A 13,945-nucleotide genomic window follows, 5' to 3' on the forward strand; every position below is an offset into this window, starting at 1 on the left:
TCCTTGTCAGACACTGGCCAACTGTTCATGCCCTCTACAGGTTGTAGGCAATGACTATAAGTTTTGAGGAATGCTTCTACTGAATAACAATTGGCAACGTAATCATCCAGGGTGTCGGTCCTGAAAAATATGGCAAAGATTGCATGGGGGCATGGCAACCCTGAGAGTTGCCAGCACCTGCATGAACACTCTCTTTTTCCTAAGTTCACAGTGAACCTATTTTCATGACGTTTAACTTCAAATTGCCCAGCACCATTATGAATTGCATGACAGAAGCCTGACTTTGTGATATAGGCATTCAATTTCTTATATATGCTGGGGCACATTTTTGTGATCCACCTTTCTGGTTTACTCTTATTCTCTTGGATCCTAACCATCACTTTCCTTCTAATTGTCTCTAGCATAGTGATGATTGGGAAGAACCTGGCCTCAATGATCCATTTGTTGAATAACTCACTTATGTTATTATCTACTAAGTCACAGTTAGAACCTAACATAAGCTCTGCTCCAGTGTTGAGGGTGAGTGTTCATTATTGCTTGAGCTCCTTCTCTAGTTTCTCTAGCTAATTTTGCTCTGTCCAAATTGAACAGCATGGTGCATGATGCCTTGGCACACTTCCACCACATCTTCTATTACTCCTTGTTCCTGTTTTTGCTTCTCTCTCATCCACTTAAAATCAATTTTTCTTATATAAGCTACTTTAGAAATTATATTCAAAATAAAAAAACTCAGTAAGTTCATTGGCTACTGAAAAAAATCCTCTAATTGATTGAACAAGTTCCAAACGTTACAAAAGAATGTTCCCGTAGTTGGTTGAATAAATTCCTAATGTTATGGAACAAAAGAAAGAAACAAAATAAAAATACGAAGAAGCATGTGAAAGAAGAAAGGAAAAATGAAACATAAAGAAGGAAAAAGAAATTAGTTAAAACTAAGAAAAATAATGAAAACTAAAAAGATAAAATGGAAATATTTTTTTCTCAAAGAAAGACTAAAAAGCTAGAGAATACAAGAAAAAATAAACAAATAAACAAAAGAAAAAAAAACAAAAGCGTGGCTGTCAGTCATCGCGAGGTGGATCGTACGATTGGGCTTTCCCAAGTTCCCTAGGCTTTGTAATTGGGCTTGAATCTGGCAAACCCCAGAAATGTCATTTGAGGTATTTTGGTTGGCTGGCGGGAATGGTGGGATGAGTTTTGAGGTATTTTGAAACTTTAAAGTCATTCTTCTTTCAAATAAAGAGCCCAATTTGAAAACTATTTGCGCCATGGTGTTCCTTGTAATTAATACAACAAAATAAGATCAATATTAGGGATGTCAATAGGGACCTGATCCCCGATTCCCCATGGGGAATTCCCCTATAAGGGGACGGGAATGAGAAGATTTCGTCCCCCGCGAACTCATATGGGGACGGGGACGAAAAGGCGCTCCCCGTCCCCGCTCCCCGCTATATCCCCGATATCACATATATACATATTTTTCTTAGCATATAAATGTACAAATATTACATTACGTAGAGTAAATAATAAATTACTCTTATTCTTTTTTTTTCTAACCTACGATATTTAATCAATCTTGTATTAATTACCCTCATATACATCAATAAATTATTTATTTATATAATATATATATATTATTAATATATAAAAATAATCAAATATCATTCAATTTTACATTCCCATTGGGGACCCGATCCTCGCAAATTCCCCGCGGGGATGGGGATTTGAGAAATCTTCCCCCCGATAGCTAAATGGGAACGGGGATGGGGAAGCATTCCCTGCGGGGATTGGCCCCGTTGCCATCCCTAATCAATATAAATATATTTTCTTTTCTTTTTAAATTAACAATAACAATTTGAATGTACTATTTCAACTATTCAAATACACTGTTTTCAACAAATCACATACAAAAGGTTGAACGCGTTACCGCAAATTGTTGAAACAGATCTACCAGTAACAGCGTGTATCTACATTAGGAGTGTTGAATTTCATTTTAGTCACCGTTAAGTTGCTGTTTCTCCTTCTGACACTAAAATATCCTATGTCCTGCAAAATTGTGTATAGAAAGATTAATTTGTTTCCAAGTATTTTAACTTTTCGTTGTTCTTGCTCTTTTGTACACTGCAAATTATGGCTGGTGGTGCTTACATTTCACCTTGTTTACTCATATAAAGCAAGAAATGTCAAAGTTAGCTACTTTTACATCTCCTCTAAAAGGGGTCAAACGCTCTTTGCCTATTAATGCCTTTAATTACCCTCAGTTAAATCTTTTAAATTTTGAAGTTTAAATAGGAGTTATTCTGTTCACTGGATATGTTGCTAACCTGAATAGCAGATCACAGTAAATCCTAGTATACCCCTCAGAATGATGAAATCAAAGTTATATAGAACTCTGACGAGATTGAGTTTTCGAATTATTTGGTCTGCTTCGATTAAACAGTATTACATAGTTACATCTCCACCAAATGGATCACTCACAAACAAAGAGAGCTTCGTCATTGGATATGTCGCTGAACCTGAATAGTAGCCAGGCCTGGCCAAAGTCTGTCATAGATCCTATGAAAACTGAAGAGAGACTAGCTGAAATACCTTGACACAATTATCTGGTCATATGGCACTAGCTAAAAAGTACCTTGATAAGACTATCTGATCATATAGCACCCCTACAGCAAAGAATGCACCAAAGGCACTAGCAAAGACGACCTTAAAGACGACCTTTTCGTAAGTTTGTTCTTTGGAGAGAGTGGAGACTGGACCCGCCTCTGCTGAATTGCAATGGTGATTAAGCATAGGACCACACAGCTTTGGGTTGCCGTCAAAGCTAGAATTTGTAAATGTACTAAACTGACCTGTGGTTGGCACAGGTCCTTCTAGGTCATTGAAAGAAACATTGAATTTAGAAAGGGAGTGTAGATTGATCAACGCGGCTGGGATTGCACCGGCTAGATGGTTGTTTGATAAGTCGAGCACCAGCAAGTTTGTGAGGTTGCAGATCGATTGTGGGATATCTCCATGTAATTTGTTGAAGCTCAAATTTAGTGCACGGAGCCCTTTCAAGAGACCAATCTCTGGAGGGATCACACCAGTGAACTCATTATTTCCTAGATTGAGCACTTTTGGAAAAGCACTGGCTTTGCGGTATTCAAGTGATGTATATACATAAACTGGTAGCTCAAAGATTCTCGGATCCAAATGTGCTGCGGTCTTCTCTGATTTTAGCATTGACATCTCTGTTAATGCTGCAGGAATTTCCCCTGTCAGATTGTTATTTGATATGTCTAGATAGAACAGGAAGTTTAGACTGCTGATCCAGTCAGGTATTGGTCCACTTAGTTGATTGGAATCTAAAGATAACATCTCCAAATTTGTGAGCTGCGATAACCAATGAGGTATTTTCCCCAACAATGAGCATTCACTTAAGGAAAGAACCTGAAGATTATCAAAACCATCAATGCTGTCATCATTTGGCATGGTCTCATTCATGAAGTTGACCCCAATAAGAAGAGTGGTAAGATTCCTGCAGCTCTTAAGGATCTGAAGTGTATTTGTGATGTTTGTAAAATTGTTCTGAGCAAGTGATAGGAAGGTGAGGGACTTCAGATTACCTATTCGTGGTGACAGTTGCCCTTGTAAGTTATTGCCAGATAGCCTTAATGCAGTCAAATTTCTGCAAGAGTATATGCTTTCTGGAATTGTGCCGGTGAAGTTGTTGTACAGAAGGTCTAAAGTTTTTAGATTGTGTAGGTTGGAGAAATTGACCTTGGCAAGCTCTCCACTGAAATTGTTACTACCGAGGTCGATGGTTCTGAGATTTGTGCAGCTACCTAGCGATGATGGCAGCTCCTCTGACAACTTGTTGCGGCCCAAACGGAGCTTCTTCAATCTCCTGAGCTGACCTATATCATTCGGAATCCTGCCAGTGAAGTTGTTCCCTCCAAGATCAAGGGTTTCCAGATTCCTGAGATTGATTATGCGTGCACCATCAAGTATTCCTTGCAAACCATTGTTGGGAAAAGACAGGTACTCCAACGAGGTAGCATTGAAAAGTTCATCTGGGAGTGTACCACTGAGGTTGTTACGGCCAGCCTTGAGAACTCTCAGCATGGAGCAATTACCAAGCCTAGGAGGGATACTGCCACTGAATTTGTTGTAAGAGAGTTCAAGCACAGCAAAGGATGGAGATATGCTACAGAAATGAGTTGGAATCTGCCCAGTAAAGCTGTTGTTGCTGGCATTGAGCGCAACCAGACTGTTCATCACCTCCCATGTCTTAGATGGAAACTGTCCTGTAAACAAGTTGCTCGAGATGTTGAATACCTGCAGAGGCCGGCCTGGGGTTGAAGATGGCAGCTCACGCAGGTCTCCCTTGAGGCGGTTGAAGCTGACATCAAGAACGATGATGCTGTTGGACGACATCAGTTCCAGCGGCAGGCCACCAGACAGCTTGTTGTGGGACAGGTTGAGGCGCAGCAGGCCGGTGAGCTCGCCCAGGGATGCTGAGATGTGCCCCTCAAGGCCCCTTGAAGTGAGGGAGACGTCGGTGACTGTCCCATCTGCGCCGCAGGCAACCCCTTCCCATGTGCAGCAATCTGTGCCATGCTGCCATGACAAGGCGAGGCCGCCATCCTGCGAAAGCCCAGCAAGGAAGTGGAGGAGGGAGCTCTTCTCCTGCTCCGTGCAGGAGCTTGTGGGTTGGAGAAAGGCGAAGAGCAAAAGCGCAAGGGAGAGGCCAAAGAAAGGAATGGGAGATCCATTGCTAAACTTTTTGCATGAGGAATGTAGTTGCTGCTGCATGGCTTGGCGATGAAAGAAACTGGAGTTAAAGCAGATACTTGAACCTGATGATGACCGGATGGGCAATGGCCTAACGGGGAAAGTGCAAGAGGAGGAGGAAGAGGAACGATGACAGTAAGCTGCCCCTGCTTGATCTGCCCTCTTTGTCTCTTGCAGCCGTAGTCACTACAATAATGATGCTGTCGGTGTCGGCACACATCCTCACTGGTTTTCTGCACGTTTGCCACCAGGTTGCAGTTTTCTAGCTAGTTCACACGGTCAGATCTTCACGTTTTGGTTGAGCCCAGGCGACATGCGCTGGTGCGCAGCAGCAGCGCCCGAGGTACATCCTACGTTGCGGAAACCTTGGGGGAGTTGGGGGATAAAAAATCGACAACGCGAACCCAGCGAGCGTCTGGTTGCTCAAAAATTTGATGGGATGCTCTGCTGTAAGATTCGTTCAGTTGATGTCTGAAGTACTGACACATTTAGACTGCTTCAGTTCAAAACGTCTCGCATAGTTACAATACATTCTTTTACATTTCCAACGAAGGGATCATTCTTCAGTATTCACCCATGGATCTCTTCCAATGACATTTGCCTTTTTGTAAACCTGAATATGAGCTAAATATGTTTTCATAATTAGCGGAAGCTTGTCGAGCGGACATATTGCTAGACCTGGATAACAAAATCATCATTAACCCATATTGTAAATTGCAGTAGAACGAGCCAAAAAAAACCTGTTGAAACTCAAATTGAGTAAAAGGAGGTGCTCTAGGATGATTTTAGATTGATCAAATCAAGACAAATCATGTTAACCAAAAGATCCATCAAAAATCAAAACCGAAAGACAAAACGAAGAACAGGGTGAGGAACGAAATTATCAACATATCAACTTATATATTTTGATCTCCATTGCATAGATGAATTTGCAAGATATATCTCTACAACATCCCTACAATAATTTCCACGAAATCACAAACCTTTGATGAATTCTCTATTTTTTTTTCCTTTTTTTAAAACCGAACTAAACTCTCTCTGTTCTTCTTATTTTATGTCCGGACTCGTAGCTGACTGAGCCCGACTCGGATCTAAACTCCCGTCATCCTCCAGGGCCGGTTGCACCCTACCTGAGCCTTGCCAGCCAACGCGCCTAGCCAAACCGACCCACCTGGGCCATGTGCCGCTTGGGCCATCCTCGCGCGCCAGTGCGACTGCGCCTGAGCCACGCCAGGTCGCCCACGCCCGGGTCGCTCCGCTCCTGCCAGCCCATCAGCACTGCCTGGGCTGAAGCGGACGCCTCGACCTGGCTGCACCTCGGTCTGCTGCGATGCACCACTAGGTTGTCTTCGCCAACTTGGTCGCGCACCAGCTATATTGTGCAGGGAAAATCTTCCATGCAAACAAGTAAACAATATCAATGTCCATCCGACCTCTATTCTAAGGCTACAGTTGATCTTATCATTGTATCAGTGGAGAGATTTATTTAAAAAAAATCGTACAAACAAAAAATATCGTGAAAATAACCCCTCCACTAGTGAGATAGTGGGATCCACCACAATCCTCGGATAGAGATCGGATGGACAATATTTGTTGTTTCCACGTTTGCACCTATAAAGCGTAAAGAGAAACGTGCTAAGCTAGCCGGTGATTAGGAGAGGCCCTTCGAGGTCGTTATTAGAGATGTTGAAATAAGAACGGAACTGAAGATTTTCTAGAGGGATCAGTATTGCACCTGTTAGATATCGTGTTACTGGGGCACAGATGCGAGTGTCGGAGTCTGACTCGGGTGCGGTGTCCGATTCAGCAAACTCTAGAAAATAGGATTCGAAGATTCGTCTAATTTATATTAATATTAAATTAAAAATACATTATTTATATTTTTATTAGTAAATAATATCAGTGTTTCTAAAATAATATAATAATTTATGATTAACACATATCAAAACAATGAAACATCGGGTTATAGGTATAAATAATGTGTAAACAAACTACACAAAATTTGCAAAAATATATAAAAGAAAAAGAAAAAACAAATCAACCCACTACAGCTTAGTAGAAAACTACATAGAAACACACTAGAGCTTCTTACTCAACTCAACTCCCCTCCCAATCCTCCTCATCTCCTCACTCCTCACTTCCCCACTACCTCTGCCTCCTCTTGCTCACCGCCGCTGCAACCTCTCTCCTCCCCCGTCGACGCCTCCTCCTTCCCTACCACCACCTCCTTCGCTCCCCCCTGCCGTCGCCTCCTCTCCTCCCCTGCCGCCACCTTCTCTCCTTCCCCAACACGGTTGAAGGTGTTGGATACGCGGTCGACACACAAAAAAAAAAATTGGATTCGCAAGTCCCTGTAACACTAGTTAGATGGTCAGCACCACAAGGTTTGTGAGGTTACAGATTGGTCGTGGGAGCTCGCCAGATAATCTGTCGAAGCTCAAATTGAGTAAAAAGAGGTGTTTCATAACTATTATTGTTCGACAAATTAGATTTTGTATCCCCACTAAGTCACTTTATAAAAAAAAATCACACACTTTTACACCAACTAAATAAAGAAATATCAATAAAATAACATCCAACTAAAATTAAGGATATAATGAACCGTTTGGACAACGGTATGCACAGCTACTATTTTTCGTCAAATGAATGTACAATATTTTTCAATTTATCGAATACAAAATATATATTAAAAACTAATTATACATATATTTTTGTAATTGAATTAAATCAAATATGTTGCCCAAGAGATCCGCTCTTGCAAGGAAGCGACATAGCTCATTTCAAGTATTGGCAGAATCGTACTCCTAATGACGAACAGAGCCATCGGGGTTATACTGCAACACCGTCTGCTTTATGGTTGCTCCACTCTTTCGCTTGCAAATTATGCCGTGCCTCTTCAAGTGCCCCATTTCACCCGAGGGCTTTGCAGATAATTCATGTTTGCAAATATAACACCTAGCACACCTGACACTTACACCATCTTTCTCTTTGTAGAACTTTTTAAATTTTTGCCAAACTTCGGAAGTACCGGCTCTTGAGTTTTTAGACCTGGTGCTTGCTAATGTATGCGCACTTGTAGAGTTTGACGATGGAGGTGCTACTGCATCACCTGCATGTGAACCAACCGGAGGTTCACCGTCGGGTCCATCATCACCTGCAGCACTGATATCAAAGGGGCCGTAGTCCCCTGTGAGTTCTTGGAGAAAAAAAATCATGATCTATGGATGTATCATGATCACCGGCATCTATGATCAATGTCGAATGACACTACAAAAATTACAAATATTCAGAGTTAGAAATAATCAAGTAATAAAATTAATAATAAAATAAGACTGAACAATGATGAAAAAATCACCAAGATTTAACTTCAAGACAGTAGGTCAGCAGGATAACGGTTTTCGAATTGCTCGGATTTTTTTGCAACAATTCAAACTAATTTTGCCAAATTATCACTAATTCTTAAAAACTTTGAGACAAGAATGAGAGAAGAAAATAAGAGAGAAAATGGTGTTGCTGGTGTGGAATGGAAGGGCAGGGTGCTCCTCTATTTATAGGTGAAAATTGTGATTTTTGTAAAAAAATTTGAATTTTTTGGAGCTCAAACAGTAACAAAACGACTATAAAATTCAAAAATATCAGGTTAACGGGTTAAACGAGCCATTCCCGGACCGTTTAACCCGCTAACCCACGTGCCCGTCGTGCCCCCGCATGCCCGTCGTGCCCGCGCGTGCCGGCCGGGCCGTGCCGTGCTGGGCCGTCGCGTGCCCGGGTCGTGCCGTGCCGTGCCGGCCCGACCAGGCCTCCTGGGCCGCCGCGTGCCCGGGCCGTGCCGTGCCGTGCCCGTACCGGCTCGGGCTGGGCCGTGCCCGTGCTGGCCCGAAAGATCCGGGCCGGGTCTTGCCGGCCTGCCGTGCCAGTCCGGCCCATCTACGCTCGGGCCGGGCCGTGCTTGGGCTGTACCAACAGTGTCGTGTCTCGAGCCTGCCCATGTTGCACAACCCATTTGGACATCTTTGATTTGCGTGATGGGCGATATCGATGCCTTCTAGTACAGCTTTTCACCGCGACCGGCAGATGCGTGCGCCGCGATGGCTTCGGTGGATTCGACGAGAAGGGCTTCAGTCGATTCACCGAGAAGAATCCAAGGCGGGAGAAAAAAAGAATAATCTATTTTTTTATTGTTTCTCGTGTAGATCTGATCCGGCTCTGGTACCACTTGTTAGGAATAAAGCACAACAGGATCCAACATGAGACACGATTTTTATATGAAAAACACTTGCGAGAAGAAATCACAGGCGTCAATCAGCGATCTTCACTATATCAGAAATGTGTATAATACAGGGAATTACAATGAGTCTCTCAGCTCTATTTGCAGCTTACAAGACATATTTATAGGGGTAGACATATACGACTCGAGTCTAATACGGACTGTTCCGAAATATTAGCCGAAGGCGTCTCTTATATAGCCCAACAAGAATTCGGATCATAATCCAACATGATCCTTCCCTAAATGGCAAAATCCCTCTTTACCGGTCAACTCACCAAATCCACGCTTGTCGTAGCAGTGGCATAGCAGTGTAAGAATGCGATATTATGATATAATCTAATAAGTTTATGATATTATGAAAATATTTTTAAAGACAAACTCACACATATAATTTTTATATTTTAAAACTAAATATTTTAAAAATTATTAATGATCAAAGTTTTACATGTATGACCGGATCTTCTAAAACGGGACAGGAGCAAATATATGGTAGTACAAAACATGACTATTAAAGAGATAGGTCGAGACCCTTACCCACCGTCACTCCAATCATCTGAAGAATGCCTTTGTTCAGCATCTGAAACAAAACCTTTAGAAACTCAAGCACATAACAAAAAAATAGAACACTTGAATCATTATATCTTTAGGAAGATTTATGCAGTGAAAGTGCCCATTAGTAGCTCCACAATGAAGGTGCCAATGAGGCCAATCATGCAGGGCCTGGAGTTCCATACCTCGGCATTCTTGGTGAACCCCTGGAAGGGCTCACTCAGCTTTGGCTGCACTCTGGGCACCTCCCTGAACATAAACCGAAATTGAGTAACCTACCCAACTAAGACTATCTTGGGCGAATTCTTCTCTTGTGAGACATCGGTTGATGATATGCAGAAAGAAGCATAATTTGTTCGCCTTACTCACCCCTGAAGGCAGCTTTGCAGCTCTCACTCTGACTACAAGACTCACCTATTCACTTGATGATATCCATTATTTAATAAGATTACAACGGTATTCACTTTTGAAGTGTGCCATTTCACAATCGTTGCAATAGGAAATAATCAATTGTCCTGTTTAAAAGTGTTGCTTTTATGATAGAAATAACAAACGGATGAAGTTCTTACCTGAATAGTGTCCGAGGCCAACCATGTTAAAATGCAAAACTTTTTAGTTGATTCAGGTCACTGAAAACAGATTAAAAAAAATGTAGGCGTATAACCCAGTAATCTCCAACTTGAACATTTCGAAGAATGAAAATGCAGGGGAGTGGAATAGGGAAGTAAATCTTGAATACAATTGAATGTGCACTGAAGATAAAAATCACAAAAATCTTTTTCTCTGGCGCCCATAAGCTGGATTCAGCATAGACCCTTTTTTTCTGTTCTTCCAAAACTCATCTTTCTTTTCCTTCCTAGTTTTTAAGCCAGACTTGCTTTTTATGATCCCTTGTATGGCACTCTTATCCTTTATGTTCTTTCTTGCAGCCTTCACATCCAAAGTATTCAACAACTTTCTATACGACCTAGAGTCAGGTACTTGCCCACTTCGAACCATCTGCTTGTGGTAATAGAATGCCCTCGAAAAGTCACGAACACGGGCATATGCATATATCATTGTACCATATGTTATGGAGTCTGGTTTTAGTTCCAGAACAATCATCTCTTTCAAGAGCTGAGGCATTTTGTAATGCTGTCCTCCCCTTCCATAAGCATTCATCAAAATGTTGTATGTCATGACAGTAGGCTTTAAACCCATCTTTCCAAATTCATATATAACATCCCTTGCCTGAAGATACAGCCCATGTTTCGCTAAACAATCGAGTACCATGTGAAATGTGATCATAGTTCCCCCAACCTTTTCATCGATCATTGATTTCCATGTCTCCATTAGCTTCTCTGTGTCGCCAGCTCTCCTAAGAGTGTCAAGCAAAGCTGTATAGGTTTCTAAGGTAGGTTTATGTCCTTCTCTTTTCATATCCATATATATGTTATGAGCTTTTTCATTCAATCCATTAACTGCATATGCACAAAGTAATGCAGTGTATGAAGAAGATAATGGCTTAATGCCGTCTGTCTTCATCCTCAGGAAAGCATCTTCAGCCTTTTCGCTCATTTTCTTCTGCCGCCCATAGGCGTTTATGAGACAATTGTATGATCTAGCACTTGGTCTTAGTCTTAAATCTTGCATCTCCAGAAGTAACAACTCAACAACTTCTGGCTGCAATCTTCTACCATAAGCATCCATAAGGATATTATAAGTTGATGTTGTTGCTTGCAAACCTTTTTCTTTCATCTCAACAAAGAGCCACTCGGTTTCCTCAATTTGGTTGGATTTGCAGTATGCCTTCATTAACGTGTTATATATGCTTATGTTCGATGCAATTCCTCTCTTCTCCATTTCTGACTGGATGATCAAAGCTTCCTTTTTCAGTCCCCCGCAACAAAAGATATTTATCAGAGCAGCAGCAGCATCCAGGCTCCAGTTGACACCTTTTCTGTTCATCCGTTGGAAAAACTCCCATGCATCCTTGGCAGATGCCTTACTCTTCTTCATAACATTAAGCATGACTGAGGACGTCCTGTGGTCAGGTTGCACATTGTTCTTTTCCATAAGCTCAAATATTTCCCAGGCAATATCATATCTGAAGAAAAGTAGAAAGATGCTCATCATATTGAATATTAACTTACAAATACAAAGAAGAAATGTGGCACATTATCTATAACTGCTATTCATCTTTAGTTACAAATGTATTCACCTACTTGATCTGAAGTGGAAACACTAGGAGCGCTTGAGTCTTTACAAACTAGTCACTAGACAATGTTTGTGCATGCAGATTGCTACCTCCAGTAATATATTTCTCCATATTATTCAGTTCTACATGAACAGAACGAGTGAAATAAATCAAATTTACTTGCATACCCTGTTGATTAGTAAAAAAAACACCAATCTAAACTTTACCATCGCGTTTTTCCTAGCCATTCAATTTCCCATCCAATGTACGGAAATGCACCAGAAATTACTAACACATAATGCTTTAGAAACGATCTAGAATTCTCGATTATTCCTATAAAAAAGCAACTTGATTGCAGAATACACCAAAAATACCTAAATATTACTCCTACTCAGATGGACTTAATAAGCAAGAGAAAAACAGTTTTGCATCATGGAGACAGAAGGGCCAAAAAAGACATTAGGACATTCCATCATCGACATTCTTCTCTGACACACGATAGTAAATAAACGTGGTAGGCCGGAGATTGGTTAGGTTTCAATAATGAGTACAACTGAGATTTATTCCCTGTTATGTAATATCCTTATTGTAAAACTCGCATGCTTCCTTCTTAAATGACATAGCAGCGCTCCTGCCTAATTTTTTTTAAAAAAATATATTTCTCCCTAATTTTTCCCCCAAGCAAGCTTCTCTTCCTCTCTATCAACTCGATACATCACTTCATCCTTAACTTCCAAAACTTTTTAAAAATTTGACAGCAATGCTCCAGTTAAAATGCCATTCGCTCATTTTGATAACAAACACAAATTAAAAAGGACAGAAAATTTCTACAGCTAAATGCATTTATAGCTCACAAATCTTCGTCTTTTGTGATTACCAAATCCACAGAACATGTGTTGATAAACTTTAACTATCAATTTTCCTCAAAATAATGGTATGCATGATGAGAGTAGTTCACTAAATTTTGCACTATCAGTCCCTGATACCAATCAAGACAATGCTCACCTCCCGCGGTAGGCAACAGCAGATATGGCTGAATTGTAAAGGACCGCTTCGCGGAACTGCCTCTCCGGTGGCAAACCTGCGACAATCTCCAAGATCTCATCAGCCATCCCCATTCGCCCGAGCGCAACAATAGCCACCAACCACGCTTGTGGCGACACTGGCACTAGCAGCGTCCCCTGCTCCCGCATCCACCGGAACAGGTGTACGCAGCCCAATGCCAGCCCCTCCTCCCCCATTCTCCTCATCAGTTCCACGCACTCTCCCTCGCTAAAGGCTCCCCCGGTGTAACCAGCCAAGAACTCGGCAAATCCCGGGCCGTCCACCGCGGGGTTCCTGGCGAAGGCGAGGATTTCTTCCATGGCAGCCGTGGTGGTGCTGCAAACGTCGCTTACCCCTTCCTGGCTTCGCAAGAAGAAGCATGGGTCCAGCCACTCGCATCCTCCTCCATTCTCGTCGTCGTCATCCTCCTCTTGGTCATACCGATCCTCACGCTGCCCTCGGAAGGGGCTGAAAGGCGGGTCCCACTCGCCTACCTCCCCGCCATCCTCGTCCTCGCCCTTGGATTCTTGGAGCTCCTTTTCCTCCGCGGCTTCGCCGTGGCGTGGGCCCCACCCGCCGCCGTCATCATCCCTATCCTCCCGGGCGCCGTAGAGGTGAGCTCGGGCGGGTGGGCCCCAACTTCCCTCCGCCTGCTCCCAGTCGTCGTCATCTTCCGTTCCGTGTTGGTCCGAGAAACGTAGCGGAGGGTAGGCGAGTGGGTGGTTTCGCCGCCGCGGGGTTTGGAAGTGGGAATGGGAACGGAGGAAGCATTTGGAGAAGGATTTGAGGGGGCAGGAAAGGCGAAGGGTCCAGAGTGTCGGGGAAGCGAAGGAGAAGGAGGGTAGTTGCTGGGCTTGCAGCGCCATCTCTGCTGGAATCCCAGGTACTAACTAGCCGGAGTTTGGGAGGCAGAGGAGCAGCAGCCCGGTTCCATGGAAGAAACAAGAGGATGCTAGAGGTCCAACAGCACGATTCGTTTGCCTCGCCGCGCTCTCTATCCACAAGCGCGCGCAGTGTTCGGACTCAGTCCACTCACCGTCGTTGCACCAGAGCCCAGTGGCCGACCCCGAGTCCGACACGACACTACGAGAAAGGCCGAGCCCACCGCCACCATACTGCCAAGGACAAACGTCGCG

The 13,945-nt window shown here is 42.9% G+C and overlaps 3 protein-coding genes across 3 annotated transcripts; all 3 read right to left on the reverse strand.

The window, feature by feature from the left end:
• Positions 1–2,375: 2,375 nt before the first annotated feature.
• Positions 2,376–4,890, reverse strand: LOC133918388 (receptor-like protein 2). Its single transcript, XM_062362251.1, has one exon. It carries the CDS (start codon positions 4,792–4,794, stop codon positions 2,608–2,610), a length of 2,187 nt encoding a protein of 728 aa, XP_062218235.1. The 5' UTR covers positions 4,795–4,890; the 3' UTR covers positions 2,376–2,607.
• A 4,355-nt stretch (positions 4,891–9,245) lies between these two features.
• LOC133918390 (light-harvesting complex-like protein OHP1, chloroplastic) lies at positions 9,246–10,108 on the reverse strand. Its single transcript, XM_062362253.1, has 2 exons — positions 9,719–10,108; positions 9,246–9,618 (listed from the first exon to the last, which is right to left on the reverse strand). The coding sequence occupies exons 1-2, from the start codon at positions 9,844–9,846 to the stop codon at positions 9,549–9,551; spliced, it is 198 nt and encodes a 65-aa protein (XP_062218237.1). The 5' UTR covers positions 9,847–10,108; the 3' UTR covers positions 9,246–9,548.
• A 133-nt stretch (positions 10,109–10,241) lies between these two features.
• LOC133918389 (pentatricopeptide repeat-containing protein At5g50280, chloroplastic-like) lies at positions 10,242–13,806 on the reverse strand. Its single transcript, XM_062362252.1, has 2 exons — positions 12,771–13,806; positions 10,242–11,675 (listed from the first exon to the last, which is right to left on the reverse strand). Exons 1-2 carry the CDS (start codon positions 13,673–13,675, stop codon positions 10,355–10,357), a joined length of 2,226 nt encoding a protein of 741 aa, XP_062218236.1. The 5' UTR covers positions 13,676–13,806; the 3' UTR covers positions 10,242–10,354.
• Between the last annotated feature and the right edge of the window lie 139 nt (positions 13,807–13,945).

The sequence above is a fragment of the Phragmites australis genome, chromosome 5, assembly GCF_958298935.1.
Source record: "Phragmites australis chromosome 5, lpPhrAust1.1, whole genome shotgun sequence".
NCBI classification, from domain to species: Eukaryota; Viridiplantae; Streptophyta; class Magnoliopsida; order Poales; family Poaceae; genus Phragmites; species Phragmites australis.

What these genes read in the sequence shown, in the direction of transcription:
- LOC133918388 (XM_062362251.1), bottom strand. Translation starts at nt 4,794, where the DNA reads ATGCAGCAGCAACTACATTCCTCATGCAAAAAGTTTAGCAATGGATCT.
- LOC133918390 (XM_062362253.1), bottom strand. Translation starts at nt 9,846, where the DNA reads ATGTTCAGGGAGGTGCCCAGAGTGCAGCCAAAGCTGAGTGAGCCCTTC. An exon ending in GGCACCTTCATTGTGGAGCT is followed by an intron (nt 9,619 to 9,718) that starts ACTAATGGGCAC and finishes GGTTTTGTTTCA; the next exon opens with GATGCTGAACAAAGGCATTC.
- LOC133918389 (XM_062362252.1), bottom strand. Translation starts at nt 13,675, where the DNA reads ATGGCGCTGCAAGCCCAGCAACTACCCTCCTTCTCCTTCGCTTCCCCG. An exon ending in GCTGTTGCCTACCGCGGGAG is followed by an intron (nt 11,676 to 12,770) that starts GTGAGCATTGTC and finishes ACTTTTCTTCAG; the next exon opens with ATATGATATTGCCTGGGAAA.